Source organism: Zootoca vivipara, chromosome Z1 (assembly GCF_965207765.1).
Source record: "Zootoca vivipara chromosome Z1, rZooViv2.hap1.1, whole genome shotgun sequence".
NCBI classification, from domain to species: domain Eukaryota; kingdom Metazoa; phylum Chordata; class Lepidosauria; order Squamata; family Lacertidae; genus Zootoca; species Zootoca vivipara.
The window spans coordinates 61,665,811-61,693,362 of record NC_142583.1 but is presented as its reverse complement, the minus strand read 5'-3'; the positions used below and the strand labels follow the sequence as shown (position 1 = coordinate 61,693,362).

The 27,552-nt window shown below is 42.4% G+C and overlaps 1 protein-coding gene across 4 annotated transcripts in view; it reads right to left on the bottom strand.

Moving 5' to 3' along the window:
- Positions 1 to 27,552, bottom strand: part of WDFY3 (WD repeat and FYVE domain containing 3) — a 128,592-nt gene that overhangs the window by 67,508 nt on the left and 33,532 nt on the right. For 3 of the 4 annotated variants that reach the window (XM_035112489.3, XM_035112492.3, XM_035112491.3), the window contains exons 5-19: positions 26,139 to 26,300; positions 25,486 to 25,678; positions 22,703 to 22,889; positions 22,144 to 22,310; positions 21,050 to 21,517; positions 20,345 to 20,446; positions 17,519 to 17,712; positions 16,228 to 16,685; positions 14,403 to 14,486; positions 8,317 to 8,494; positions 7,089 to 7,303; positions 5,549 to 5,661; positions 3,514 to 3,745; positions 2,736 to 2,836; positions 766 to 984 (exon numbers count right to left, since the gene is read on the bottom strand). In XM_035112489.3, the coding sequence (XP_034968380.3) occupies positions 766 to 984; positions 2,736 to 2,836; positions 3,514 to 3,745; positions 5,549 to 5,661; positions 7,089 to 7,303; positions 8,317 to 8,494; positions 14,403 to 14,486; positions 16,228 to 16,685; positions 17,519 to 17,712; positions 20,345 to 20,446; positions 21,050 to 21,517; positions 22,144 to 22,310; positions 22,703 to 22,889; positions 25,486 to 25,678; positions 26,139 to 26,300 (3,073 nt within the window). The remainder of the gene's footprint in view (positions 1 to 765; positions 985 to 2,735; positions 2,837 to 3,513; positions 3,746 to 5,548; positions 5,662 to 7,088; positions 7,304 to 8,316; positions 8,495 to 14,402; positions 14,487 to 16,227; positions 16,686 to 17,518; positions 17,713 to 20,344; positions 20,447 to 21,049; positions 21,518 to 22,143; positions 22,311 to 22,702; positions 22,890 to 25,485; positions 25,679 to 26,138; positions 26,301 to 27,552) is intronic. The other variant, XM_035112493.3, reaches the window with a different exon arrangement.

The following is a 27,552-nucleotide window of genomic DNA, read 5'->3' as shown; positions in this document are numbered from 1 at the left end:
GCTTTTTCTGCATCCAAAAACGCAAAAGCAGCTTTCTTCCCCGGATGCCAATCCAAAAATTCAATTGTGTTTATAAGTACCCTTATGTTTTTAGCCATTTTCCTCTTTGGTAGAAACCCTTGTTGATTTTGACCAATCACTCTGTTCAGAACCCGCTTCAGTCTTTCCGCCATGATGGTAGCATAGATCTTGTAATCTGTATTCAGCAGTGAAATCGGCCTAAAATTGGCCGCTTGAATTTCTTCAGTTTGTTCTTTTGGGAGTAAGATTATGAACGCCTCCTCCCAGGACTGAGGGATGGTGCCTTCTTTTAAGATGTCATTCACCAGCTTTTGATACTTTCAGTGCACCAATAAAGCATCAGATTCAACTACCGTAAATTAAGATTTAGTACTGTACATTTAGACCTATCTGCTCCCCACCTTTTAAAAAAATATTAAGAATGTTATGATTTGGGCAAGTTATTTGCATTCAGAAATGCAGCAGTTAAAACTTTTCTAAAAGTAACTGTTGATAGAAGGGAGGAAAAATTGCAATCCTGGTTTGAAGAAAACCTAGAAATCAATGTTTCCCAGTTCAGATGTCACAGGGGAAAATGTGGTTTAATAAATCAGGAAATCTAATGTTGAAACTGGGCACATAAGTGGGAAAAGGACTGCTCAAACTCATCACTCCATTCTGGTTTTAGGGAGGAGCATGGGCTTTATGCCTTCTTGTCACAATAACACAGAATGGTGAGGAATATATGCTGCACAGTGTTCTTACCATAGTTCTGAAGCAGTTCTTCTTTAGTTGAAACAATCAGTGACCGGTCTTTTGCAGAAAGGACAATGGCAAGGCATATATAGTGCTGCTCGGAGCTGTTTGCCCGTCTTACAACTGTAAGTAACCTGACTGGGTGATGATTTGGAGCTGTACTAAAATGTTCTATACAAAACCAACTTGAGTAGCTCAATCCAGATGGGGGTGGGAAAAGTCTCTCTCCTGTAAGAAGAAGGGGGGGATGAACACAAGATGAAAAGACAATGAAATTGACCCTGAAACGCAGTCTTTGCATCAGGGAGTAATTCTAAAGCTACCACCTTGAGTGAAAGACAGGAATGCAACTGGGGCCCCCCCAAGGCAATGGAGCCGGGCAGAAGTTTCCTGTGGGGTGACCACATTCCTGCCTTCAAGCACTAGGAGGAGCAAACCCAATTGGGTCAATTATGAAATCACAATAGAAAAAGCCTAAACATTAACCTTTTCCACATGCTCACACCAAGAATGCTATAGAACAGGGGTGGCCAATCTGTTCTCCTCTTCTTTTCTTCATGTTTTCGGATTTTACAACATAAAGTCCCCCCAACCCCACAAGACAATATTCCAGCTCTCTCCCACCATCTCAGATCACAGCCAACCAGGGATCAGACTCTGAGTGAGACGATATCATGCTATGTAGCCAATCAGATTTGGTTATGAACCGACGCCAATGAAGACAAATGAAGTGGCATTTCCCCTGCTTGGGAGGGGCATGTGGATGTCTCCTACACTGCCTGTTCCCCTAGCACAATATGTCGGGGCAGGACAAGTTGCTTTATTGTTTTGGCAATATGAAGACATATTCCCTACAGAAATTCAAAGAATACAGTTGCCCGGTTGCCTTGGAAACTGAGAAATGTACTCCCTTTCCCTTCCCTTGTCGTGGTATTCAGATCTGCATCTAGCTAACACCACGTCTTGCTGTGATCTGCTTTTGCACTTCCTTTGTTATGGTGTGGCAAAACAGGCAGTATCATCCTAGTTATAGTAAGGATGCTTTCCCTCCTTCTACATGCTGTTTCAAGTCTCCCCCACCAATCTTCCACAAGGGGGGGGGGCTGCTTTGTGAGGAGCAAGAAAATGTTCATGCAGCTCGTGACCCCAGTTCAGCTCAGCTCTAATAATTAGATAAATGCAAAACTCCGGATTCTTTCTACCTAGTTGGGGGAAAGCAGGGGAGTAACAGGTACAGTTGAGCATGCTGCTCATTTGTGAGCTGGATGCAGCCAGCATGCCACATGCCAACCAGCTCCCCACAGCCTTATTTCCCTATCTGGGCATTGGTGATGCTCTGCGCTATGATCAGGGAATAAAACTCCTCTGCTGGCTCAGTGACAGGGTTGAGGGGGCTGGAAATCCTGTATTTTACTCTTCACGGAACCCTTCTGCAAAATGTAAAAAGGCAGTGTCGCCCTCCACCCACAAAGGGGGGGGGGATGAATTAGGATGGGAGTGGTTTTGCAAGAGTGCTCATCCTGCCTTGGTAGACAGAGCTCTATGTACAGGTGTAGTGAGTATGTGTGCTACCTGTGTGGCAATGGAGAGTGTGCAAATAATGGCCATGGCCACTGCTGATCACCAAAGCACCCCCGGGATGTAAAAGGTTAATCGCCCCTGGCAACCAGCTCCATGTAAGAACTAAATGGCTCTTCTGCCACTGGGTTATTTTTTTTCTGTGCCTATGCTTACCATTACTTTTCATTATATCAAAAAGTCCTGCACAATTTTGGCTGCAGGAAACACTTTGCAGTAGTCTGATGGAGCTCCATTACAATAAACATAGCTTTTCTCCTGTTGCAATCTTGCACCTTCCTGGTGCATTCAAGAGGATTTATTTACATAAATTAAAAGTAAACTGAGTCAACAGGAGTTATACTTTCAGAAGATGACAGATGCACCAAATCCACCCCATATGGCTATGGAAAAGGACTTACCAGTTCCAATTCCACTGACCACAGTGCCATCAATAAGCCCAGTTGTGACCACATTGTTGGTAGGTGCATTATGAGGGGCCAAACTTGGTAAGAACAGACAGCTGTTAAATAAAGATCAATGAGTTAGGAACAGTACTTCCAATCAACACCCATAGGTGTTATCACTGAGTCCATGGTAGGGAACAGAGGGAGAATTTTAAGCAAAGGGGGGGTATAAAAGAGGGAAAATACAGATTGCGCAACACGCTCTTGATCCCTTAATGATCAAGCCAGCATTAGGAGCATGGCTCCTTTTCTCAAGAGCATGAACGAGAATTCATTTTGTGAAGATAATTCCTTGTATAAATACTTGAATAAGTGAATTACAGAATTTAATATTAATGCATACTTTTAAGATACCAACTTTGCAGATTAAGCCTCTTTACAGATTAGAGGGGGGGGAACCTGAGTAAAATAGACAAGTTGCTCAAGAAAGCGAAGGTGTATATTTAATCTACAATAATCAAATATGCTGAGATTATTCCATGATCACTGAACTGCCTTTCTAAAGCTGCTACTTGAATTATTAATTATATTTCTCCAAGACTGATTCCATTCCATTTCCTCTGACAAAAATTTTCTAGGGAACGAAGGGATTTTTTTTTTGAGAACTGGGTGTCGGTGCCACTTCTTCCATGGCACAACTAATGGTTTTAAAAATCGAAGAAGTTCATTAGGAACTGCAAACATTATTCTGTAACAAGAAAAGAGAAAGAAAAGAGCCTTTACGAGACCTTACCCAAACCCTTCAAGAGACGTGTCAAATTCAATAAACGCAGGAGTAACTGCTGAGCCATGAAGTCTAATATCATGTGGGGTTGTCATGGAAACCAAACATTTCACCCTCGTCAGGGGTACTGTGCTTCCTTCTGCTGGTTTTAGGAGGCTCTTGCTTATCCTGTAGTGGTTATCTTCATGTAAACTGAACACACAGTCAGTACCCAGGCCTTCCATTGATGTAATCATGCTATCTATAGCAGAAGTTAAAAAACGAAACACTTTTTTAAATTTAAAAAAAATAGAAGATCCACACGAGATTAGTATTGTCAGTAAGGGAACCCAAATACAAAAGACTTTGTCTTTTCCTACAAACTCCCAAAATATTTTTGCCATTCAACCCACGGTTGATTCGCATGACTACCAGTTTACATGGTGTAGCCACCAATGGACTCCAGGTGGTTGCAAACAATGTGCATCAAAATTAACTGCCTGTGAAACTTCTGTAACAGAAGTTTTATCTATACAAATGCAAGGTTTTCTAAACACAGGTTAATTAACTACAACGTAGCCAACATAAATGGAAGTATTTAAAATTAAATCGAGCTCTGCTATGCCAGATTAACTGGGCTGTGACCAGAGAAAATAAAATCCTTCCTTTCTTCTTTGCAATTAAAGAACAGTAGGTCTTAATTGCTGTAATATCAGTAAAACAAATGGAAATTTGGGAGCACCCAGTAGTATATACCATTCACTATTTGAGGTCAGGGGACGCGGGTGGCGCTGTGGGGTAAACCACAGAGCCTAGGGCTTGCCGATCAGAAGGTCGGCAGTTCGAATCCCCACGACGGGGTAAGCTCCCGTTGCTCGGTCCCAGCTCCTGCCAGCCAAGCAGTTTGAAAGCACATCAAAGTACAAGTAGATAAATAGGTACTGCTACAGCGGAATTGCTGCCAACCATGTTTCCGTGTGCTGCTCTGGTTCACCAGAAGCAGCTTTGTCATGCTGACCACATGACCTGGAAGCTGTACGCCGGTTCCCTCGTCCAATAATGCGAGATGGGCGCCGCAACCCCAGAGTCGGTCACGACTGGACCTAATGGTCAGGGGTTCCTTTACCCTTTACCTTATTTGAGGCCAGAGGTTTACCAATATGAAATAATAACTGTCCTACTTTGCAGTAAATGGAAACAGAAAAGCATTAAAAGGCAGGTTGTAATAACCATACCTCAGCAGTTCAAGACAGCAGGCTGGCCTTTAACCTTTGTTAAGAGATCAGGAACAGCTGGAGGAGCAGAGCCTTACAGCTCAGCCCCAACCCCCCAACCCCACCCCTCGTCAGCATGATTTGCTCCTCTTCACCACTGACCAAAATTAAGGGGTGTGACAGAACCAAAAGCATCACCCCTCTTTATCCAGTGTATCTAGCAATGAGTCCATCATTCCATAACAGTAACGCAGTTGCCTAACACAGCCTGAGCTTTGCATACATCCACAAAATAGCGATTGATTCATCTAACTCAGGCATCCCCAAACTTCGGCCCTCCAGATGTTTTGGACTACAATTCCCACCTCCCCCGACCACTGGTCCTGTTAGCTGGGGATCATGGGAGTTGTAGGCCAAAACATCTGGAGGGCCGAAGTTTGGGGATGCCTGATCTAACTGGTAGGGAAGAGACATTTGCTCAAATTTGCGCCTTTTAAAAGTTATATCCATGGGTGAAAAGCTATTTCCTTGCGAGAACAGCCAAGTTTCAAAACTGCCATGCACCTGTGCATGCAGGACCAGATCTTTAATCTGGAAAGAAAAAGCTGTCTTAAAAGCAGGGCTGTATACTTGTTTCAGATCCAGTGTCCTAGTTGGCCACATCCAGAGTCAGAATTGCTGCCAACTGTTACCTATCATTAAGCTCCATAAGGGAAATCCTCACTCCTTGTTATTACCTACAAGCATTAATTAAATCTCACTTGTTAGCTCTCTGAAACATTGTTGAAGCATGGCCAGATTTCAGTCTGGCGGTTACTAATGAGTGCCTCAAAACTATTTCAAACACTTACTTCTCAACTCTGGCTCATAACTGAGCGAGCTTGGTTTATGCACTCTGTATCGTTTCAACAGCTTTTTATCCCATGCTCCACAATTCAGAGGATTTCCCAAACGTAAAAATTCCCTAGAGGAAAAATGTAGAGGGAAAATAAGAAAGGCTTCAAAGTCATTTGCATTCCCTTTTATTTGATTAAGTGCAACAGCTGCCACTCGAACATATATATATACATTAAAATGTGTTTAATCAAAAACTATTTAGAAATTAAACAAAGCAAAATACAGACAAAAAAACCCCTAAATTTTATTTAGATATAAAACATTTGTCTTATACTCGTGCTAGATATAAATAACTACAACTTATCTAGAACCTTTTACAAAACTTTTGTTTTCTACAGAAAAGGGCTACCAAGAGTAGCAGAACTGTAGTGATCCACATCTACTTCACCAATGTCCATATGGTCTCAGAGGAGACAAAATCCTCTTGGCATAATTATGGGGGCTTTTTGTATTGGGAAGTAGATGCAGAAACAGATTAAGATACAGACACATCACCTTCAAGTGCTTGATTTCAAATGCTATCAATTTAGACAAACTAAAACTGCATACACACCACAGCTCAGTTCACCTAACATTTATGAACATATTCCCAGATGTACATTTTACAGGGCCACATTTGAAACATTAAAATAGTTTTCAGTGCATCATAGTTCAACTTTGTAGTGTTTCTTTCAGCTTTCCCCGCTCTCCCTCACCCTATGGATAGAACAGTAAAACACGACAGCTGCTTCAGTTCATGAAGCTTCTCCTGTTCACAAATCACCAACTTCATTATCAAGGTGCTTAAAGCAAAACAAGTGTTTGTGAAAGTGACAGTGTATAATACTTTTTTTTAAAATGTGGAGATTGTTCCCATGTCATGTGTGAAGCAGTTTCAAATGCTGACCTATTTCAATATGTTTTGCACAGTGCAAAAGAACTCTCTCACTCTCTCGGTGCCATGATAAACAGAAACAGGGAATGTCAGCAATATAAACTTAAGGAAGTTTAATACTAGATTCATTCTTCTCTCTCTTTAAATAATCCTAAGGCCAACCTCCATGTCAATTCAATAAAATACATTAATTTCCATGATCAGCAGCAGCAGGAGGAGGAGAGGAAAGAATGTGAAGAAAGAGCTATGAGGGGTCCCCATCCTCTGGACTTCCTGGGAAACTCAAAAAACCTGCTGTCTGCTGTTTCCAGGAACTGTTCTAATTGTGAGGCTTTTGTGAGTGAGCTGAGAGTTTGTTTGGACCTTGGGTGAGAACCTAGAGGCTGAGAGGGGTGTGTGTCAGAAGGTAATGAATGGAAATTGATTCGCCTCTATTAGTAACTTTGTATGAATGTAACTTTTTTTGTAGCTGTGTATTTTTGTAATTTCTTGTTTAAGTTGCCTGTTGTTGCTTCAGTTTTTTGTACACCACTTAGAGATTTTTTTAAAAGTCCAGGAATCAAATAATCAAATCAAATGTGAATTATGAGAATTTGAATTAAACCTACTCTTCTACTTACCTCAGCACCATTGGTTCCAAGGCCTGAGAGGCCAACCTTTCAAACATCCTCTGGAGTGGCGGGTGCAAAGAGTGGTCCTCATCGGCAAGAGCTGCACTACATCTCTGCAGAAGTCGTGCATGGAGTCCAGCTTCACACATGACTTGCTGATTTCTTTCGGTGTGCACTAGAGACTGCAAGATGTTGGCCACTGCCAGCTGAAGATCTAGGGCATGCTACAAATTTTGCACAGGCATAAATGAAGCAAAGACAAAACAAATCTGTAAGAAAACACTCAAGAAAATTGTGCCACTTGCCGTTGTGTGTGTGTGTGTGTGTGTGTGTGTGTGTGTGTGTGTGTGTAAAATTTAGGATACTGCACAGTGGTCTGCTGCTCAAAGAAAGAAAAGTAAAAAAACACAACAACCTCAGGACAACCACAAACTCTTAGGGGCACTTAAAATAGCCTTTAGGATTCTGGTTGTTAAACTCTGATCATTTTTATTTGACAGTTTACTGATCAAATTAGCCAAGAACAAGTATACATATTTTATAAATAGAATTAATGTCCAACTCACATATTTTCATACTATCAGCTGACAAAAGCAGTCTGTCCTATACTTTATTTGTGTACTGTGGAATCTACACTTAGTGTAGATGCTTGTTATATAGTTTTTAAAAACAACAACAAAGCAACAGTTGTGTTAGAAAAGTCAGGTTTCTGCTACTACTGATTTTGGCTTTTTGAAATATAGCTATCAAGGACTAACAAATGATGGGCACCTTTAAATCTCATAAGGCAGAGTTCTCAAGTTGGCATGTATTCTGTAGGTAACGGCTGGAATCCAATTAGCTTATTTAGGAACTCTCAAATATTTCAAAGTGCCCAGCAGGTCCTCATGTCATGCCATAAACTTTGGAAACCCCCTGGTTTCCCATTTCAAATGTGCTTTGTCTGCTATGTAGCACAGGGAGCTACTGTTCTAGAAACAGACCAAAAGATGAAAAATCCAGACCTTCTTTGATCAGAGGGAACTAGTTGGTTGTGCTGCTCTTTTTGATTCAAGCCAATAACTTTTACAGTGTCTAAGATTCAAATTCACTGCTTCCTAGTAAAGCTCAAGAGTTAACTTTAAGATAAAGCAATGAATTAGGTTAAAACAGATCTTAAACTCCCCCAATGTATTCCTTTCTAAGCTTTATTAACTTAACCCTATAGGGTAAGCAGTATATTTGAAAAGGTTCTCACTTCTGGCTGTGTATTTGACCCAACAGAGACCAAGAGGTCCAACATGGAAAGCATAGCCCCAGGATGGATGATGACAGCGTCTGAACTCTGCAGAGACACACTTCCTTTGTGCAGTTTCAAATCAGTAGGGTTTTTGGGAGGAAATACTGGAGGTGTTGAAGTAGAATGATATGCGTGCCTAGAGATGAGGAAAAATAATAGGGCTTTAACACACATGCAACATTAAGCTTTTCTCAAAATGCAGCATATGGATTAAATATGCCAAAGCTTTTCTAGTATTCACTTTCCAGGTGGTATCTTCTTTTCAGATGTTGCACATGCATAGATGTTGCTTGCTGGCTCTTCCTAGAATACCAGCTTAATGGAAAAACACCAGTAGCATTTGTGGATATAGAGATAAGCCTGCAGGCATTATGGCAAAAACCGATAGCAAAGAAGAAGAACCACAAATTAGGTTTTTCAGCCACATGACTCCGAGATACTGGGCAGCCCAGATGAACAGTAACCTTAACTAGTAACTCCTCATGCATCGAAATAGGTTTAAGCCCAAGGAGGTGAAATTTCCAAGAAAACATCGGGTCACGTGGCCAATCTGGATTGAAACATAAACTTGCATCTCTCAGGAAAGCCCCCTAACCCTGCCTTCTCAAAAGTTGCTCTGGAATCGACCACTTGTAATCGACCACTTGTAAAAGGATTTAGTGCATACTTGTCCCCTCTACATCATCTCTCCACACACCACTTCTCATTCGAGCATGAACAGCTTTTGGCAGGGTTACTTGCACACCCTTTCTCTGTCATCAAGACTGTGGCGTTTGCTCAGTCTTGGGGGAGAATTACAAATCAGCACACAGCACTTTGAATGGAATTGCAAAGCATGGCAGAGAATGATACTCTGCTAATAATCAAAGAAACTTAATGCCAGCTCAGGGCATTTTGTGGATCACCACTTTCTCCAATGAACAAGAAAATGTATTTCCTAAGGGAGCGGGGGAGGGAGTTCTGACTAAACAGCAGAAGCCAGCCCAGCCAAAAGGGACTCAGAACACTTGGCAACTGTAATTACCAATGGATAAGAGCTTTGTGCACTGAAAGAAGAGTTTTTAAAGACCCCAAGAGGATTCTGCAACGGTTTCATACAAATCTTAACTAAAGATTCTCCACGGATGATTTTGTTGCCTCAGCTCTCTAGCTCTCCAACTGTGCTTTTAAATATTGCTGGTAATGTTTTGTTTTGCAGTAGTCATCGATAATTTATTGGAATTAATAAATACCACAGTAACATGAATGAAGAAAAACAGCCACCACCCCACCCCCAAGGAAAGTATATATAATCTTTTCCACACAGATTAATGCGTATATATATATTCCAATATATAATCTGTTTCCAAACACAAAACCATGCAGCTCCCCAGGAAGAGATTTTTAATAACCTCTTATTACATTTAAAATATTTTCCCATGATCTGTTAGAGACATGCTTGAAATTTTTAAAAAATGTTTACTCCAGTTGTCTATAAATCTTTATATAATATCTTAGGCGAGGGTGATCTGACATTAAGTAAAAGCGAAACAAAAGAAGTGCCATGGTCAGATCACTTTCTGGTGCAACTGGACTTCTCCGCAACCCTTTCCCTCTGCAGGGAGGTGGGACCGATTCGGATGGTCCGCCCCCGCTACTTAATGGATCCAATTGGCTTCCAAAGAGTGGTAGGGGATGTTTTATCCCATGTCGATGGCCTTTCAGCTGATTCCCTGGTGGCCCGCTGGAATGCGGAGTTAACCAGCGCTATTGACTGTCTGGCTCCGAAGCGCCCTCTCAGATTGCATGGAGCCCGGACAGCCCCGTGGTTTTCCCCGGCGCTGAGGGCAATGAAACAGTCGTTGAGACGGCTAGAGCGCCGGTGGCGGAAAACTCATTTTGAATCAGACCGGACACGGGCTAGAGCTCAACTTCGAGCCTACCAAGTGGCAATGGCGACGGCGAAGAGGACCTTCTTCACCGTCTCCATCGCATCTGCAGAAAACAGCAGGAGGAGACTCTTCCAGGTGGTTCGCAATTTAGCGGAACCACCTGCTCCATCCGGGCCCAGTACGGGCCACATGATCTCCTGCAATGATTTTGCAAAGTTTTTTGCAGATAAAGTCGCTCAGATTCGGGAAGAGGTAGACTCCACCGTGGGAGCAGGGCCGGGGCGGGGGAGTGCTAGAGTCCTGTCTAGTCAAGTTTTGTGGGATCAATTTCAATCTGTTACCTCCGAGGATGTGGACAGGCTGCTTAGACGAATGAAACCAACCACCTGTCTCCTTGATCCTTGCCCATCCTGGCTTATAAAAGCTAGCCAGGAAGGGCTGGGCGATGGGCTTCGCGGGTTGGTAAATGCTTCTCTCCATGAGGGAGCCTTCCCAGACCCGCTGAAAGAGGCGGTTATTAAACCGCTTCTTAAAAAACCATCTTTAGATCCGGCCAATATGGCCAACTATCGCCCAGTCTCAAATCTTCCATTCTTGGGCAAGGTGATTGAGCGAGTGGTTGCGGAACAACTCCAGGCACGCCTGGAAGAAGCGGACCATTTGGATCCCTTCCAGTCAGGATTCAGGCCTCATCATGGGACTGAAACTGCCTTGGTCGCACTGGTCGATGATCTCCGGCGGGCTAGGGACAAAGGTAAGAGCTGTTTCCTTGTTCTGCTGGATCTCTCAGCGGCTTTTGACACCATCGACCATAACATCCTTCTGGACCGTCTAGAGGGCTTGGGAGCTGGGGGCACTGTCATGCAGTGGTTCCGCTCCTTCCTCCTGGGCCGTGTTCAGAAAGTGGTGGTGGGGGATGAGTGTTCAGACCCCTGGGCGCTCACTTGTGGGGTGCCTCAGGGTTCTGTCCTCTCCCCCATGCTTTTTAACATCTATATGCAGCCACTGGGAGAGATCATCAGGGGGTTTGGGCTGGGTGTCCATCAGTATGCTGATGATACCCAGCTCTACCTCTCTTTTAAATCAGAACCAGTGAAGGCGGTGAAGGTCCTGTGTGAGTGCTTGGAGGCGGTTGGAGGATGGATGGCGGCTAACAGATTGAGATTGAATCCTGACAAGACAGAAGTACTGTTTGTGGGGGACAGGAGGCGGGCGGGTGTGGAGGACTCCCTGGTCCTGAATGGGGTAACTGTGCCCCTGAAAGACCAGGTGCGCAGCCTGGGAGTCATTTTAGACTCACAGCTGTCCATGGAGGCACAGGTCAACTCCGTGTCCAGGGCAGCTGTTTATCAGCTCCATCTGGTACGCAGGCTGAGTCCCTACCTGCCCACTGACTGTCTCTCCAGAGTGGTGCATGCTCTAGTTATCTCTCGCTTGGACTACTGCAATGCGCTCTACGTGGGGCTACCTTTGAAGGTGACCCGGAAACTACAACTAATCCAGAATGCGGCAGCTAGACTGGTGACTGGGAGCGGCCGCCGAGATCACATAACACCGGTCCTAAAAGACCTACATTGGCTCCCAGTACGTTTCCGAGCACAATTCAAAGTGTTGGTGTTGACCTTTAAAGCCCTAAACGGCCTCGGTCCGGTATACCTGAAGGAGCGTCTCCACCCCCATCGTTCTGCCCGGACACTGAGGTCCAGCTCCGAGGGCCTTCTGGCGGTTCCCTCATTACGAGAAGCCAAGTTACAGGGAACCAGGCAGAGGGCCTTCTCGGTAGTGGCACCCACCCTGTGGAATGCCCTCCCACTAGAGGTCAAAGAGAACAATTACCAGACCTTTAGAAGGCATCTCAAGGCAGCCCTGTTTAGGGAAGCTTTTAATGTTTGATGGATTTCTGTATTTTAGAATTTCTGTTTTTTTTGGAAGCCGCCCAGAGTGGCTGGGGGAACCCGGCCAGATGGGCGGGGTATAAATAATAAATTATTATTATTATTATTATTATTACCGGCAAATAACAAGTCAAGCCTGGCTTGGGCGAGGGCCATGTGAGTAAGGAATGGAAAATCCTACCGTCCATTCATACGTTCAGCACATAAGTAACGTTCCTGATCTACTAAGCATGACTAGAATGGAAGAATGCTGTGGAATCATGCACTCGCCCACTCCTACCATCTCCCATGTGAATTTCCTCTCCCTTCCACCACTTAGTGTAACCATGAAGCAGTCTCACATCCCCCATCAGCACTAAGCATGCTGAATGCTATCCAAGTTCAAATCAGGAAGGGAAAGACAGGAAGAGGGATGAGGCCCAACAACACAGCCCTCTCCCAACCTGCTAACCACTGTTAGTAGACGGGAAATGGTTTACAGTGGTACCTCGGTTTATGAACACAATTGGTTCCGGAAGTCTGTTCATAAACTGAAGCGTTCATAAACTGAAGCGAGCTTTCCCATTGAAAATAATGGAAAATGGATTAATCTGTTCCAGACAGTCCGCAGAGTACTTAAACTGAAGCGTTCATAAACTGAAGCGAACTTTCCCATTGAAAGTAATGGAAAATGAATTAATCCGTTCCAGATGGGTCCGCGGCGTTCATAAACCGAAAATTCATAAACCGAGGTGTTCATAAACCGAGGTTCCACTGTATCTGCAAGGGGTGAGCTATCAAATCCATAGGAAAGGATTCTTTGGAAAGTTTGGAGAAGTTCGTTTGTTCAAGCTGTTGCTCAAAACACTGCACAGTAAAGACCTTTCCATATGCCCACTATAATTTGTATGTTACAGCCTGAATCATTGCCAATGAAGTATGGTGCTGCATTAAAACAAGTCTTTCATAAGTATGGAAGTATGCCATCACATGCCTTCCTTTCATTCATAGTTCTTTGTTTCCAAGCCATTGGAAAAACCCATGCCACAAAGTTTCACAACCATCATAGAATTGTAGAGTTGGAAGGGACCCCAAGGGCCATCTAGTGCAACCCCCTGCAATGCAGAAATCTCAAGGAAAGCATGCAAGACAGATGATGAATTGTATTACTGAAATGTTCAAGTCTACAAAAACTTTTTTTTGATGGGATATATTGTAATATCATCCAAGGGAATTATTATAGAGCAGATTGAGCCCCCTACACAGCAACAAACACTAAACACAAACAATGTAGCAGGAAAAAAGCACAACAGCAGAAATTGACAAACTTTCTGAAGACATTCAAGCATGTTTTAACTACTCTCAACACAAAGAAAATCAGAAGAATCTAGAAGCTAAATGTTTGCTTCAATTGATTGAAAGTCAGAGTAATCCTAAAGTAGGGGGAATGAATTATGCCACTTCCAAAACCTGGCAGGCCCACACCAGTCAACACAGGAAGCGAGGGTTCAGGATTTCCCAGGAGCCCCTTCCAGCCAGCAGAACTTCAAGTTAGGATTATACTATAAATGCATTATATAATAAGGTAACAAAAAAAAGAACACAATGAGGGGAATTCATTCAAGGACTAAGGAAGCAGGAAGGAACAGAGTGTCAAGAGTGCAGTAAAAGATTGAGAGAGCAAAAGGGAAATTATATCCTGGGAAATGCCAGGTTTACAAAGGACTTTAAAATCAGCACAGAACTTGCACTGATTGACTCTCTAGCTTAGATCAATCACTAAGAAAAAATTATACCTAACTGCTTTTTTGCTGCTATTTATAAAGAAAACTCAAGGCAGTATACAATTCTTAAATCAGTAACTCAAAAATATACTGAAAGTTTTTGAATGCTCCACCACATCAAATGCTCCTTGGAACTACCAAAGCAACAACAACACCCTAGCACATCAAGAAAAAAGTTCCGGCCCTAGCTGCTCCCCACTGTGCTTAGTTTTCTACTTACAACGAATTTCGTTATCAGCACAGAATTTAACATTTTGACGCCCCAGGCTGAAGTTCAAACTGGTATAGTCCATTCTACCACCACACGACTCTAAGGTAATTCTACACCACATAGACCATGCCTTAAAAACTGCCCTGTGTGCTGTCTCAGGGCAACCAATTCTCTCAAAATTAACAATTCTTGGAAGAACAGAGAAGCACAGTAACAGACCTCACTTTGAGGAAGTTAACGAAACACAGAGAACACAGGTGTGAAGGCGGTTGAAAGCGCAACTTCTCTTTAAAAGGATCAGTACCTTTTCCTCGACAAAGCTGGTGTGCCCCAAGGAGAGGGGAGAGAAGTCTCATTTGTCAGGCAAGGAGGGATCTGTTCAGCACGACTACAGACAAAACAAACGTGGAGGGGATAGAGAGGTTAGAAAAGAAAACAAGAGGCTAGAAGCTTTGTTAGTTTTACAGTTTCACCAGTAGAAATACATATTTCAGAATTAGCCAGAGCAAAGGACAAAGAGCACATGGAGGAAAAACTAAGACATACAAAACAGATAGGGGTTTTTTATATATAAAAAGGAATAGATTTTCCTTTTCATTTGTTTGTTTATATTTTGGGTTATCTGCTTCTAAGCAGCCTAATATCTTGAAACAAACTAGAGGTTAGATGCAGATCAGGGACTGATAACGGAAGACCAAGTTTGAATACATACTGATAACCAGATATGATAAAAATTTCATCAGGACCAACATAATATCCCAAGCAAGTCAGCAAAAATTAATGAGTTTTAAGAACAAAGGGGATGAAGGGAAGACAGATAATGAGGAATGGGAAAGACAAAACGGATTAGAAATACTTATGTAACAACAAAACTAACCCAGATTTCTTAAATTCCAGTATTAACCAGCATCAGATAGAGTTCCCCCCAATTCTATCCACTAGAAATCTGAAATTGCTATTTTACTGAGCAATTAAAGATCATGCCACTAATACTTCATAAAAACATTAAAATCAATTGGCAATATTTAACAAAGAGAAACCCAGAGAATACAGCTAATTCTACGGCTGAATTTCAAAACTGCATGAAGTTTTGTAGTCACAAAATGTGTTTGCAATTAAATAAAATAAGGAATAATGGGTGAAGGATGTTCCATGCCTGTGCCCCTCTCCGTCAAAAGCAACAGAGCTATTAGTGTTACATACTACACTACTATTCTTTTCCAAGACAGAAGTAGTAAACAAGCTCAGCAAAAGGAAATGGGTTTATGTTATGGAGTGTTAACTTTAAACGTACCGATTTTATAATCCTAGTACTAGCCACCATATGTCAAAAGCAACAATCCCAGAGACCCAATGCTACTGAATATTTTAAGATACAAGTAAGGTATTAACTCTATTAAAATTCATTGAAAATCGCACATTTAAAATCGCACATTTTTTTAAAAAAGTCACATATTTTATTTGAGCCTGTATTAAAATGGGCTGTGTTTTGATTTGTCTTATACAACAGAATGAAGAACCAACTACTGCCCTTAAACAAAATACCTTAAAATAAACCTACAACCTTTCTTAGGAGTCTCAAAACTTACTAACAAATGAAGGGGGAACTGTTCCAACAAAACAGCTATCTGAAGTTTAAGGCCAGGGAATGGTGCTATCTTTTTTTTAATGGTTAGGTAACTATACAGATTACTTTACAATACCAAAGTTGATAGAACTCCTGTTGCCTCTGAGAGTTGCAGAGGAGATAGAATTTTGGCAGAAGCAACTTCTGCTCAACTTGCCAAAATCCTCTCTTCTGTAAACTAATGTAAGTACAGCAGCCCCATCTACTTTTGCTTGCAAAGAGGACAGGTAGTTAACAGTCATTATTGCCCAAAGTTAGACCTTCTGTCCTACCCCAACCCCTTCTATGAATCATAATTTCCACATGCACAACCTCAAAGTAGGGATGCACCAGTCATAAATCATTGTCTACAAGACAGACACTTAAAAATGGTTGCCAATTCTCAATCTCAGAAGAAAATAATAGAGTACAACCCCCTTAGGGAACGTCAGATAGAAATGAGTGATGCGATTCCCAGACAAAACTGTGTTTCCGACTCCAACCCAAACCTCGCCAATCATACCTGTCGAAAGAGTCCGTAGCTACTTTGTAGAGATAAATAAAGAGTTTGCTGCAATGCCTTAACGTGGGTGACACCGAATCCATGGATATGAGGTCATCTTCCAACAGTCTTTGAAATGGCTGAGTGTTTGAGGGGAAGATGTTAAAAGGGCTTATTTTCCTGGAGTCTGAGAAGCAGCCAAGTAGCCGCACAGCATCGGCCAACTTTTCGTACTGGATCTCTGTTCTGAAGAAGTGTGAATTGGCTGGCTCATAGCGCATTGCTGCAGTCAAGGTACAGAGCACAGTGTGGAGCAGCTCAAACACTTGGTTCTGGTTCACTTTCTCCCAGCCATTCTTAGGTGGAGAGCACAAGGATCTTTCCATGGCAACAAGTAAAGATGTGACATACACAAATCCACCAACTTTTCTGAAAACCGTTCTCGTGCGATGACTCTCTTTCAGCACGGACAGCAGGGCCTACACGGATATTTAAACAAGACAGAACAAACAGGATGTCATGGAGGTCAACTGCAGTGACAAAGACTTCCGGGATTAATTTGAAGCATATATAAACAGAGAAGTTTTTAAATTTTCCTGAACAATGAGTAAAAGTCAGCCTTGCCTCATCAATACAAAGAGCTTTTTCGAGTGATGGACTTGTATTGTTGAATCAGCTTCAAGTTTCAACAGTAATGCGAATTTCTTTCTCTCTCTCTCTCTCTCTCTCTCTCTCTCTCTCCACACACACACACACACACACACACACACACAATCCCCACCCCCCTACAATGAATGCAAAAACCAGGCTGAAGGAAGCTTTTGATTTTAATAACAATTGTGAAAAACTAAAACAGTTGCAGTTCTGTGAACTATCCCAAGCTGTGGACTAAAAGAAAATGCAATATGAAAGATGTCCAGAACTGCAACAACGGTGGAAAATGGCTGCAAGTCAGTTCTGCTGACTGGCAGAATCTTAATTGGGGAAATCACTTAAGCAAAAAAAAAAAAGAAGTTGGCTAAGTGAATTCTCGAAGGTTCATAAATGTGAATTATATTTTACAGAGAAGTTGAAAGAAGTGGATTTCTTATTTGAGAATTATTATTATTCTTGCCTCAAAGAACTTTTCAGTATTTATTTTCATGTTCAGTTGTGTTGTCTGAGTACATGAATAGGATCAGTTCAATTTATCTGCCCCCACAAAAAAAGAAAGTTTGAGATCAGAGATGTGAAGTGAGATATAATTGCATCTGAAACAGTAATTTAATAAGAAGTGTTAAAACATCCACACATTTTTCATTAATGTACTTACCCTTAATATGTCAGTCTTCAACTGTAATTCTGTAGGTGGAGCAGAGTGCATTAATCCTAGGAGAGTCCCCATGTCATCGTCGCCACTTGGTGATAACACCAACTGCTGGATTATCATCAGTGCATGTTGCCTGCATTGTGGATATTTTACTATGTTATGTACACACCTCGCTCCACCAAACTCCCTGAAAATGCCTACAATGAAAACAAAGACACTGGAATAGGTATGATGCCACCAGGTAGATCTAGGCAGCACTTTCTAATGAACCACACTGGCATAAATGCTTGCAATTTCTGGGATCTCGGAGATGCCTGAAAACATTTAAAATTGGCTATGAAGAGTCTTACTTAGCTTGCCACTCAAGCGGATAAGCACTCAATAGCTGTAATACAAGCAAACATAAAATATGATCTGCATGTTCTTGGTAATTCTGCAACTTCATTCAGGCTTGAGATATTCTACAGTGCAAATATTTATTATTTGTTTAATACATTTATACAGTACATTCTATATCCTCTTAAATTCAATATGCGCCTTGGCAGCTTACAAAAGTTAAAACCACGCAAAAATTAAACAGTCAGAATGCTAAAAATAACCTAAAGGTAAAGGTAAAGGGACCCCTGACCATTAGGTCCAGTCGTGACCGACTCTGGGGTTGCGCGCTCATCTCGCATTATTGGCCAATGGAGCCGGCGTATAGCTTCCAGGTCATGTGGCCAGCATGACAAAGCCGCTTCTGGTGAACCAGAGCAGCACACGGAAACGCCGTTTACCTTCCCGCTGTAGCGGTACCTATTTATCTACTTGCACTTTGAGGTGCTTTCGAACTGCTAGGTTGGCAGGAGCTGGGACCAAGCAACGGGAGCTCACCCCGTCACAACAGCATCTAAAAGCAGAAACAACAATCACAGCTTAAAATAAGCAAGGTGCCCAGAATGCCTGGCTGGTGAAAAGGGATTTTGCCTGGTGCCTTGAAGTCAAGGGCTCATACCAGGCAAATCTCCTCAAGGAGGACATTCCACAATTGGGGTGCTGCCACCAAAAAAAGACTTCTCTTATTAAAAGGCAATTTTCTTCTAACAGATGGTAGCTGAAAGCAGGGAATCTGCCAATGATCTCACTATGCAAGGAGGTACGGGTGGTGGTATTCCCTTATATGCTTGGTCCCAATCCATTTAGGGCTTTGAATTTGAACTCTAACTGAATAGTCAGTCTGGGAAGTCTCTAAAAAAAACCCCAAACTGGGAAGATGTGGTCAGAGTAAGCAGCACCAGTTAAAATTCCAGAAGCCAAAAGATACTTACAGACCAGTTTCAGCTACATGCCCCTGTCCTACCAGACTATATTTCAGCTTCATTCCCCAGTTGTACCCCAGCCTTTGACAATCTGGTGACATCCTATGTTTTTGACAACAACTTCCATTAGCCCCAGCAAAGATGGCCATTCTATTTCAGTGATGTGTCCAGTTTTGCCATATCTCTTCTTGCCCTTGTGCAAGCACTTGGCCCCACCTTAATGCAAAGGTAAAGGGACACCTGACAGTTAAGTCCAGTCACGAACTCCTCTGGGCTTGCGGTGCTCATCTCGCTTTACAGGCCGAGGGAGCCGGCGTTTGTCCGCTCCAGTGTTTTTCCGGGTCATGTGGCCAGCATGACTAAGCCGCTTCTGGTGCACCGGAACACCGACAGCAGAGCAGCACACGGAAACACCATTTACCTTCCCGCCGGAGCGGTACTTATTAATCTACTTTGGGGGGGGGGTACTTTCGAACTGCTAGGTTGGCAGGAGCTGGGACTGAGCAACAGGAGCTCACCCCGTCGCGGGGATTCGAACTGCCAACCTTTTGACCGGCAAGCCCAAGGCTCAGTGCTTTAGACCACAGCGCCACCCGCGTACCACCTTAGAAGACAGTATTTCAAAACTAGAACTGAATGAGCTCAGGTGAAGCTACAGTAGGCTCCTAAATCTTCCAGAAAATGCTCCGTGGGGGAAGGGGGCACTCGTGCACATTCTCACAACACATCCATGAAAGGGGAAAGGAGAAATGCTGAAGCAATTACAGTGGTACCTCCCGTCTACGAACGGTCCTCCTAATGAACTCTTAGGGCAACGAACTCCACAAAACTGGAAGTAGGTGTTCCGGCCAGTGAACTTTGCCCTGGAAAACGAACAGAAGCCGAACAGGGGAAGGGTGCCGGTGGCAGGAGGCTCCATTAGGAAAAGCATGCGCCTTGGCTTAAGGACGTTTCGCCTTAAGTTCGTGGACGGAGGTACCACTGTATTTCAGGCGTGGACGAAGATCATGATCCGTGATAAGGTCATGTTTTGTCAGGGAACAGAAGCTGCTAGACTGCAGTAACATGTCAGTAAACATATTCCTCCTATTGTCAAGACCAGGCTAATACAAACCTACCCCACACTAAGAAGCAACCATTTATAGGAAAAGGCTATTGATTTAACTTTTGATGGACTGTGGTTATCAGGAGACGCAGGTGAAAGTAATAATTCATCACTAAATATATTTTATTCAAACAAATGCATCTTAAAACTAGAAATTTAAATATCTGAAAGGCACCATTCTAGAATAAGCTTATCCTCTGCTAAGGGAAATTCAAGCAAATCTGGCCAAGCAAATTAAACAAATTCAGTATTCTATTAATGTATCCTCCTTCCAAGAAGGTCAAAAAGCTGCTTGACACAGCATTTCCACATCTAAACAGATTACATAACTTTATATTGGTCTTTATGATTTAAGTGCATTTCAAGGGCAGCTATCAACATTAAGAGACATAGGTTCATTAGTTGTAACAGCCATTTGCTGCATACCTGCATTTGTGTTCGATCCTTGAAGCAGTACTGTCAAGGTCTCCATAACCAGCAAAGCAAGCTGCTTTTGGTCTTCAAATGAACTGTTGTTTCTTGAGTCCCCTAGAAAACAATTTTGAAAAGCTACAATGAAAGAAAATGCAGTGCTATTACCAAACTTCTCATTAATTCCGAGTATTGGTCCTATATTATATGTGCTGGCTGGTGTACAACGATCACTTTTTAAAAATGCTTAATCATAGCACAGCAGAAGAAGGGGGCGTTCTATTTTGGTACACTGAGCCTGCCTATACTTTGCATCCAGTGTGAAGTATTGGGATACAACTCAGAGGCAAGTCTATAATCTATCGATATGTCACTCATGTGCATTTTAGTTTCAAAACTAAGTGAGAGTTTAAAAGGTTCTAGCAGGTTGTTTTACTCTTGTAAGCAATGCCAATGTCTTGTGAGATTCTGCTGAAAACTAAATGCCTCTTTTGAGGAGAATTCGAAAAGTGGTTTTGGAGGAGGCCTGATGATTGGAGGAATAAGAGAAATCTGAACTTACATAGGTTTCGTGGGCAATAGCATATCTTTTTGCAAAGTAATGCAAGATAGGTAAGTGTTTCCAATAGTATAAAAAGAGGTGATAAAAAAAGAACAAGATAAAAGCAGGATTTGAAAAAAACCTTGGTCAGGGGTGGGGGAGAAGGACAAGATAATTACCTTGATCATTCAGAGCCTGTGTAGGCTCTTTCAGAAGAGCTGCATATTTATGTAAAAGGTTCACCATCACCTCCAGGAGCCCCACCTCCCTGAAGACATCCTTAAAGATGTAGTCATGCCGTGTGAACTTAAGTAGTGTCTTCATTGCAATGATGCTACATGGGTAAGAGGTGCTGGATTTTAAGAGGATGCTGACGCTGATCAGTTCTTTGCAAGGTATGTAATTCAAGCTAAACACAACAAACTCAAGCATCTCAAAGTATTTGGCCTGTACTTCTGGAAGCTTGGAAATTTTCTCTGCAAACTGGGACAAAGTGTGCTGGGATTCCAAGATGAAATAGTTGGCATTGTCGGCAATGTAGATATTTAAGATGGCATCAAGGATAATTTGTGCAAGGTAGCTGGTTTTTGCCTTCAGGAAAGCGTTCTGTAGGACAGAGAAGGCTTGGATATTCCTCACATTGTGACCTACAACAGGAAGAAGGAAAACTTTACAGATCTTTACATAAAGATTATTCTTCAAATATACAGTTTGTCACACATTTTTCTCTAATGCAAATAACTGCATATGAACAGAGCCTACAGTTGAAAATGGGGTAGTAGTGGAGGCTCCTCTTCTTTAAGAATAGCCACACCATTCCCAGAGGGGGGAGTGGACAGGAGGCAGCCCCCAGCATGGTTAGGATGTGTTGGAGGGCGCCAGTGGCAAAGAATGGTGGGAAAGAACATAATGTATTGCTCTTACATAGTATGGTATCCTCTGCAGGCTAGGAATAGACAGATCCAATCAATACCATCAACGTTGTATTTTATTTTACAGTGCTAAGCAATATAAAATAGTAATTGAATATCGGTTCATGGGTTGCCTCAAGAAGCATAGGTGAGCTTGTGGTAAAGTGGAGGGTCAAGTTGCTCACACTATATTACGGGCCGGAGGTTTGAGAAAGTTTCTGAGCCTTTCTAATTCTACACTCTTAAGAATCTGAGATCACCATCAATTCCAGATCAAGCCACTGCAAGCAAATCCAGGACTCCTAAATGTCAGATTAAATTTTGCATGTAAGGGACTTTTTTAAAAAGAAGCGAAAGCTCACCTTTGCCTGCAGGTTGCGGGACGGCAAATCCAGGCAACAGAAAAGGTGCCCCCGTAGTAACACCAGTTGGCTTTAATTCATTGACACCATATGTTGTTAATGAGGTTATCAAATTCACCAAGTCCTTCAGAGCATCCTTAGATTCTGCTTCTTTTGCTTGTTCTAACCTGCAGGGATGAAATGCACACCCATCTCAAAACAAGGCCACTCATTCATTTAAATCAAAATTTGGAACATTTTTTTTAAAAAAATCACATCCAATTTCATGTGTTTAAGTTCTCCATAAAACTTGGTTCTTACTTATAACAACCTACAAAAGCCAACACTATACCACATTAAAAGATTAATTACTAGACTAGCAAGACCCAAACCAAAACCCTAAAATAAAGTGCAGTTTCAATTTGTGACATACTCCTCCTTGAATTGTAACTTATAAGAAGCTACTGAACTGGTGGCATTCAATTTTTCAGCTCCAAAAATAATATGTGAGCACAGATCTTGCTAGGATGAAAATTGCATTTGAAGCAATAAAATAAATTTGCAAACCTGGTTTGCATACCTGAGTAAGAGATCAAAGAGGAAGTTGTATCCTTGCCATATCCTAAAATCATCTAAGAGTGTTTGGGAGACATCACTGGAATCTTTGAGGAAGCAAGAAAGGCCAGCAAACATCTCAACTATTTCTAAGGGAGAAAGGTCATCCGATTGTTGCATGTTTTGAACACATGTTGACAGGCATTCTTTTTCTGTAAAGACAATAAAAAACCCAGCATTTTTTCATATTATACAACAATTACCAAGCACAAGTGTTCTCATACAACATGATTATCGACTAGTTGGTATCAATCCATTTTCAAGAATGATCTTATGTACTGAACTAATAGCTATTTCACACATTGCAAGAAAATAAAAAGAGATGGTTGGGACACCTATATTATACATGTCTAGGAAATGTACAAAATGGGAACTTTGACATCTGCACATGTTCTACACACATTTGCAAAGCCCACACTATACCAGAGCAGATGTGCAATTTCCCCTTTCACCACACAGAACTACAAATCACATCCACTTCTTGCCATTTGACAGGATGTGTAAAATAACTTACAAATAAGAGCCTCAATTGTATCTCTTAAGAAAGCACATTTTCTTCACTATGCATCTTTGAGTGTCTGATTATATCTTGCAAAATGTGAAAACTGGCAAGGCAAGATAAAATGTTATATTATATTATATTATATTATATTATATTATATTATAATTACACACACTCTCTCTCTACCCTGTATGCTACCCTTTGTCCGAAGATCACAGGTCAGTATTAGAGCAGGTAAGGGGAACCTTTGGCCCTCCAGGTGTTGCTACACTACACTCCCATCCTCCCTGACCATTGGGCCAGGCCCGTCCTACCCATAGAGGCTAGTGGCGCGGAGAACCATGGCGCCGGGCGCTGGAGGGCGCTGGAAGGGCACCAAGTGAGTGCAGGGTTCCGGTGATCTGTCCAGGACTGCGCTCCTTCTCCGAGGACTCCGCGCTGCGCCTCCTTCTCGTTTCCCCAGCGCTGGGTTCCGCTCAGTCGAGCTTCACCACCAGCGCACGCACAGCGCCCAAGCAGCTCTTGCTAGTCCCGCGGTGCGCGCGCTGGTGGCGAAGCTTGACTGAGCGGAACCCAGTGCTGGGGAAACGAGAAGGAGGCGCAGCGCAGAGTCCTCGGAGGTGGCCTCCCGCTGCTGCCGCGGTCCGCTTGGCACTCCCGGGCCCTTGGAGAGGCTCTGGAGGGGGGCGCTGGATGGGGTTAAGACGGCCCTGCCATTGGCTATGTTTGCTTGGGCGGATGGGAATTGTTGTTCAGCAACACCTGAGAGGCCAAAGCCTCGCCACCCCAGCTTAGAGTATGGAAGATCCATGTCTCCTGATCAAGCCATGAAATTCACTGCTCTTGGGCAAGTCACCATATCACAATGCAGTCTGCATTTAAGAACTGCTGTCTATATAATTGCAGAAATTATAAGAAATAATTATAAAACATATTGAAAAAGAAAACGCCCTGAACACTCTACCCAACATTTGAACAGAGTTCCAAGCATAAGCACCAGTGGCCAACCGTTCTGGCTTAGAAAGTAACCATGCAATTTACCCTGCCCATGACATCTCTGGTACTTTTACTCCCAGAGTGACATAAGACGAGGCCAAATCAAAGGCAACCATGCCATACACATATTGAATACAAGAACTCCACAAACAAATACATACAGAAATAGCAGGAATGTCCTAGCAGAAGTGCAATTTGCACTTTAAAAGATAATGGCTTCTGACTGTGTTACTTATCAGAAGGAAATCTGCTGTGTGTTATCACTTGAAGAGTCTACATTTGGGGAAACAGAAAGCCTTGGATAATCTGAATGCGTTTATTTGCAACAAGTGTGCTCTTATTCAAAGCATGAATATAATTTGGGTGCCATATATCCTTGTTATAGCAGAACTAAATTACAATTCCTGGACTTTATTTTAAGCATGAGTGGATGTTTTTGAGCAGAACTCTGTATAGGATACTAACTACAAAAGTATAATGGCATAAGGCAGTGGCATAATTCCCTTCAATCTGTTACAAATGTTCCACGGAAGAGACAGGAAGCAGTAAAACAGAAGCAACTACCCAGAGCCGTCTCTGCAAGAATCTAATGCTCTATTACACGTAGATAAGGAACAGGAACTACTCTTGGGAGCTTTCAACATCAGTGGAAGTGACAAGCCCACAATCATTCATGTAAGAAACAACTGTGAATTTTGCTAGCCAATACTAAGGTACAAAAAATAGGTTCTTCTTCCTACAATCCCTTTTACGTCACCGTTGCTACCAGTTTAAACCAAATTCAGTTTCCCCAGCATGTACCCAATATGCAGTTGTTCAATGTGATCTGCTGGTTTACTGAAAGCACACCATCTATTTCTGTCACCTTGTTCAAGCAACAGAAATAGGAGGGTTTATGAAACATTTGGTGGGATGGCAATAAATGTCAGGCATGTCACAAAGGGAAAAGCAGGTTCGATGGTCCTGATTCAGGGGCCCATCCTGTAACTTTTCTAGTCATGTCCCCAGTTTTCAGGATAGGCACCACCACCTCAGTTATGTCCACATGAATTAACACACCAATATTCCTATTTCACAAATGAGAATTTAAAATTAGGGATTGAGACCAGATCGTGGTCACCCAGAGAGAGAGAGAGAGAGAGAGAGAGAGAGAGAGAGAGAGAGAGAGAGAATCTAGCAATGATAGAAATTATTACATGACTATATTGAAAGAAAAACAAAATCACAAGACAACACCAAGATATACCAACCGTGAATGTATTTCACTACATTGACACTAAGGCCATGACGTGATATGGTCATTAGGACTTCGCCTGCACTCTTTCTCCAAGGCAGGTTGTAGGGAGGGCACCACGAGGTTATTGCACTGAATAGAAGCTGAAGATCATCCTTTTGAGCAAGTTCTTCCGCTGGGGACACAAAACTGCAGAGTTTCACCAAGATCTGAAACAAAAGGCCATTATAGGAAGCTCATATAATTGTTACCACAAGCGTTCTGTTTATTGTAATTTTCATTTAAGCTGTGGAGAAAGTAGGCAGATTTAAGCAACTCCTTGGAATCAGTTCACTGCAGCTATATTAATTTTCCAAATGCCTCCGTGCACTTATGGAAGTTTCTCTCATCAGTAACCAGCTTTATTTTAAAAAAAATAATTGAGGGGTTTTTTTGCAACACACACAAAAAATGTAGACGCAACCCCCCCCCAAAAAAAACCCAGGTAAGTAACAGAGAAAAAGTAATATAGAATAGCAGGATAAAATAACACCTTGATTTGGCCTAGGAGTTGAAGAGTGTATAAGTGTCAGTATAAAAGAATCCAATGTAAGAACCTTTCTTCCCAATGCATTCTTTAGGAGATGAAACAGAATTTGAAATGTAGTATTGTGGTTACAACTCATTTACCTGCACAAACACTTTCTGCAATAGCGTTCTACGTTCTGCTAGAGGCAGCTCATTCTGGGCTCCTCCAGCCACCTCAGGCACATGTGGAAGGTCAAAAAACAGATAGAGACATTTCACAAGCGTGGAAGGCACTGACATAGTCGTCATGCAGTCCACTGTTTTCTGAGGGCAGAAAAAGAGTGGAGACAAGATGTTAGCATTGTATTAGTAGCACAATGCAGTTTTTTATGAATGCCACCTTCTCTGTTAGAAATTATCCAGCTATCTAGCTTCTAGAACCTTTATGTGGAAGTCACAGAATACCATTCTTGAAGCAAGTTACTCTGAAATTTTTCGGAAGAAAAAAGCATTCTCATTATCAAAAAAGGAAAGCTTTTAGCAACATTGATGAACTCTGCTCACACACATGCAAAGGAACAAGTTGAGCAGCCCCATCCCAGAGCTGCATCCCAGGGAGAAGTGTACCAATGGGAGATGTTTAGTGCACTTCTAACCAGCTGGAGAATACACACAGAGCGTCATTTTTCCCATGGAGCACTCTGGCACCTGTTTCATTCACCACACTTTAGGTTTTTTCTTCCCTTAGAGGAGGAGAGTATGACAGAAGGCAATGGGAATGGGATGATCTAGATCAGGGGTAGGCAACCTAAGGCCGGGGGGCCGGATGCGGCCAATCGCCTTCTCAATCTGACCTGTAGATGGTCCGGGAATCAGCGTGTTTTTACATGAGTAGAATGTGCCCTTTTACCGTATATTCCGGCGTATAAGACGACTGGGCGTATAAGACGACCCCCAACTTTTTCAGTAAAAATATAGTTTGGGATATATTCGCTGTATTAATAAAATGACCTGGCGTATAAGACGACTCCCGACTTTTGAAAAGATTTTCCTGGGTTAAAAAGTAGTCTTATACGCAGGAATATACTGTATTTAAAATGCATCTCTGGGTTATTTGTGGAGCACAGGAATTCGTTCATTTCATCCCCCCCCCCAAAAAAAATATAGTCCGGCCCCTCACATGATCTGAGGGACGGTGGACCGGCCCACAGCTGGAAAATGTTGCTGACCCCTGATCTAGACCGAAATAGGAGCCCACTTGAGGTATGCTTTGCTCACCCTGCTTCTGCTGATTGTAATTTGAGTAGGAGCAATCGCACAGTAGAGCACTCTTGTTCTGAATGCTCACCCCATCTCATCTTGAGATGGGATATACAAGAGATGGTATACAAATTCCGTCAAAATCTAGTGCACAAAATCTAGTGCACACAGCCTGCCCTATTATCTTAAAAGTCACGAAGAAGCCCCTGCACTATTGTGTTAGAAATTGCACACAATGATAAACAAGCTTCTCCCCATTTGACGTTAAGATCTGCACACCTCCTGGGTATGTAACACTGAGATAATTTGAGTCATC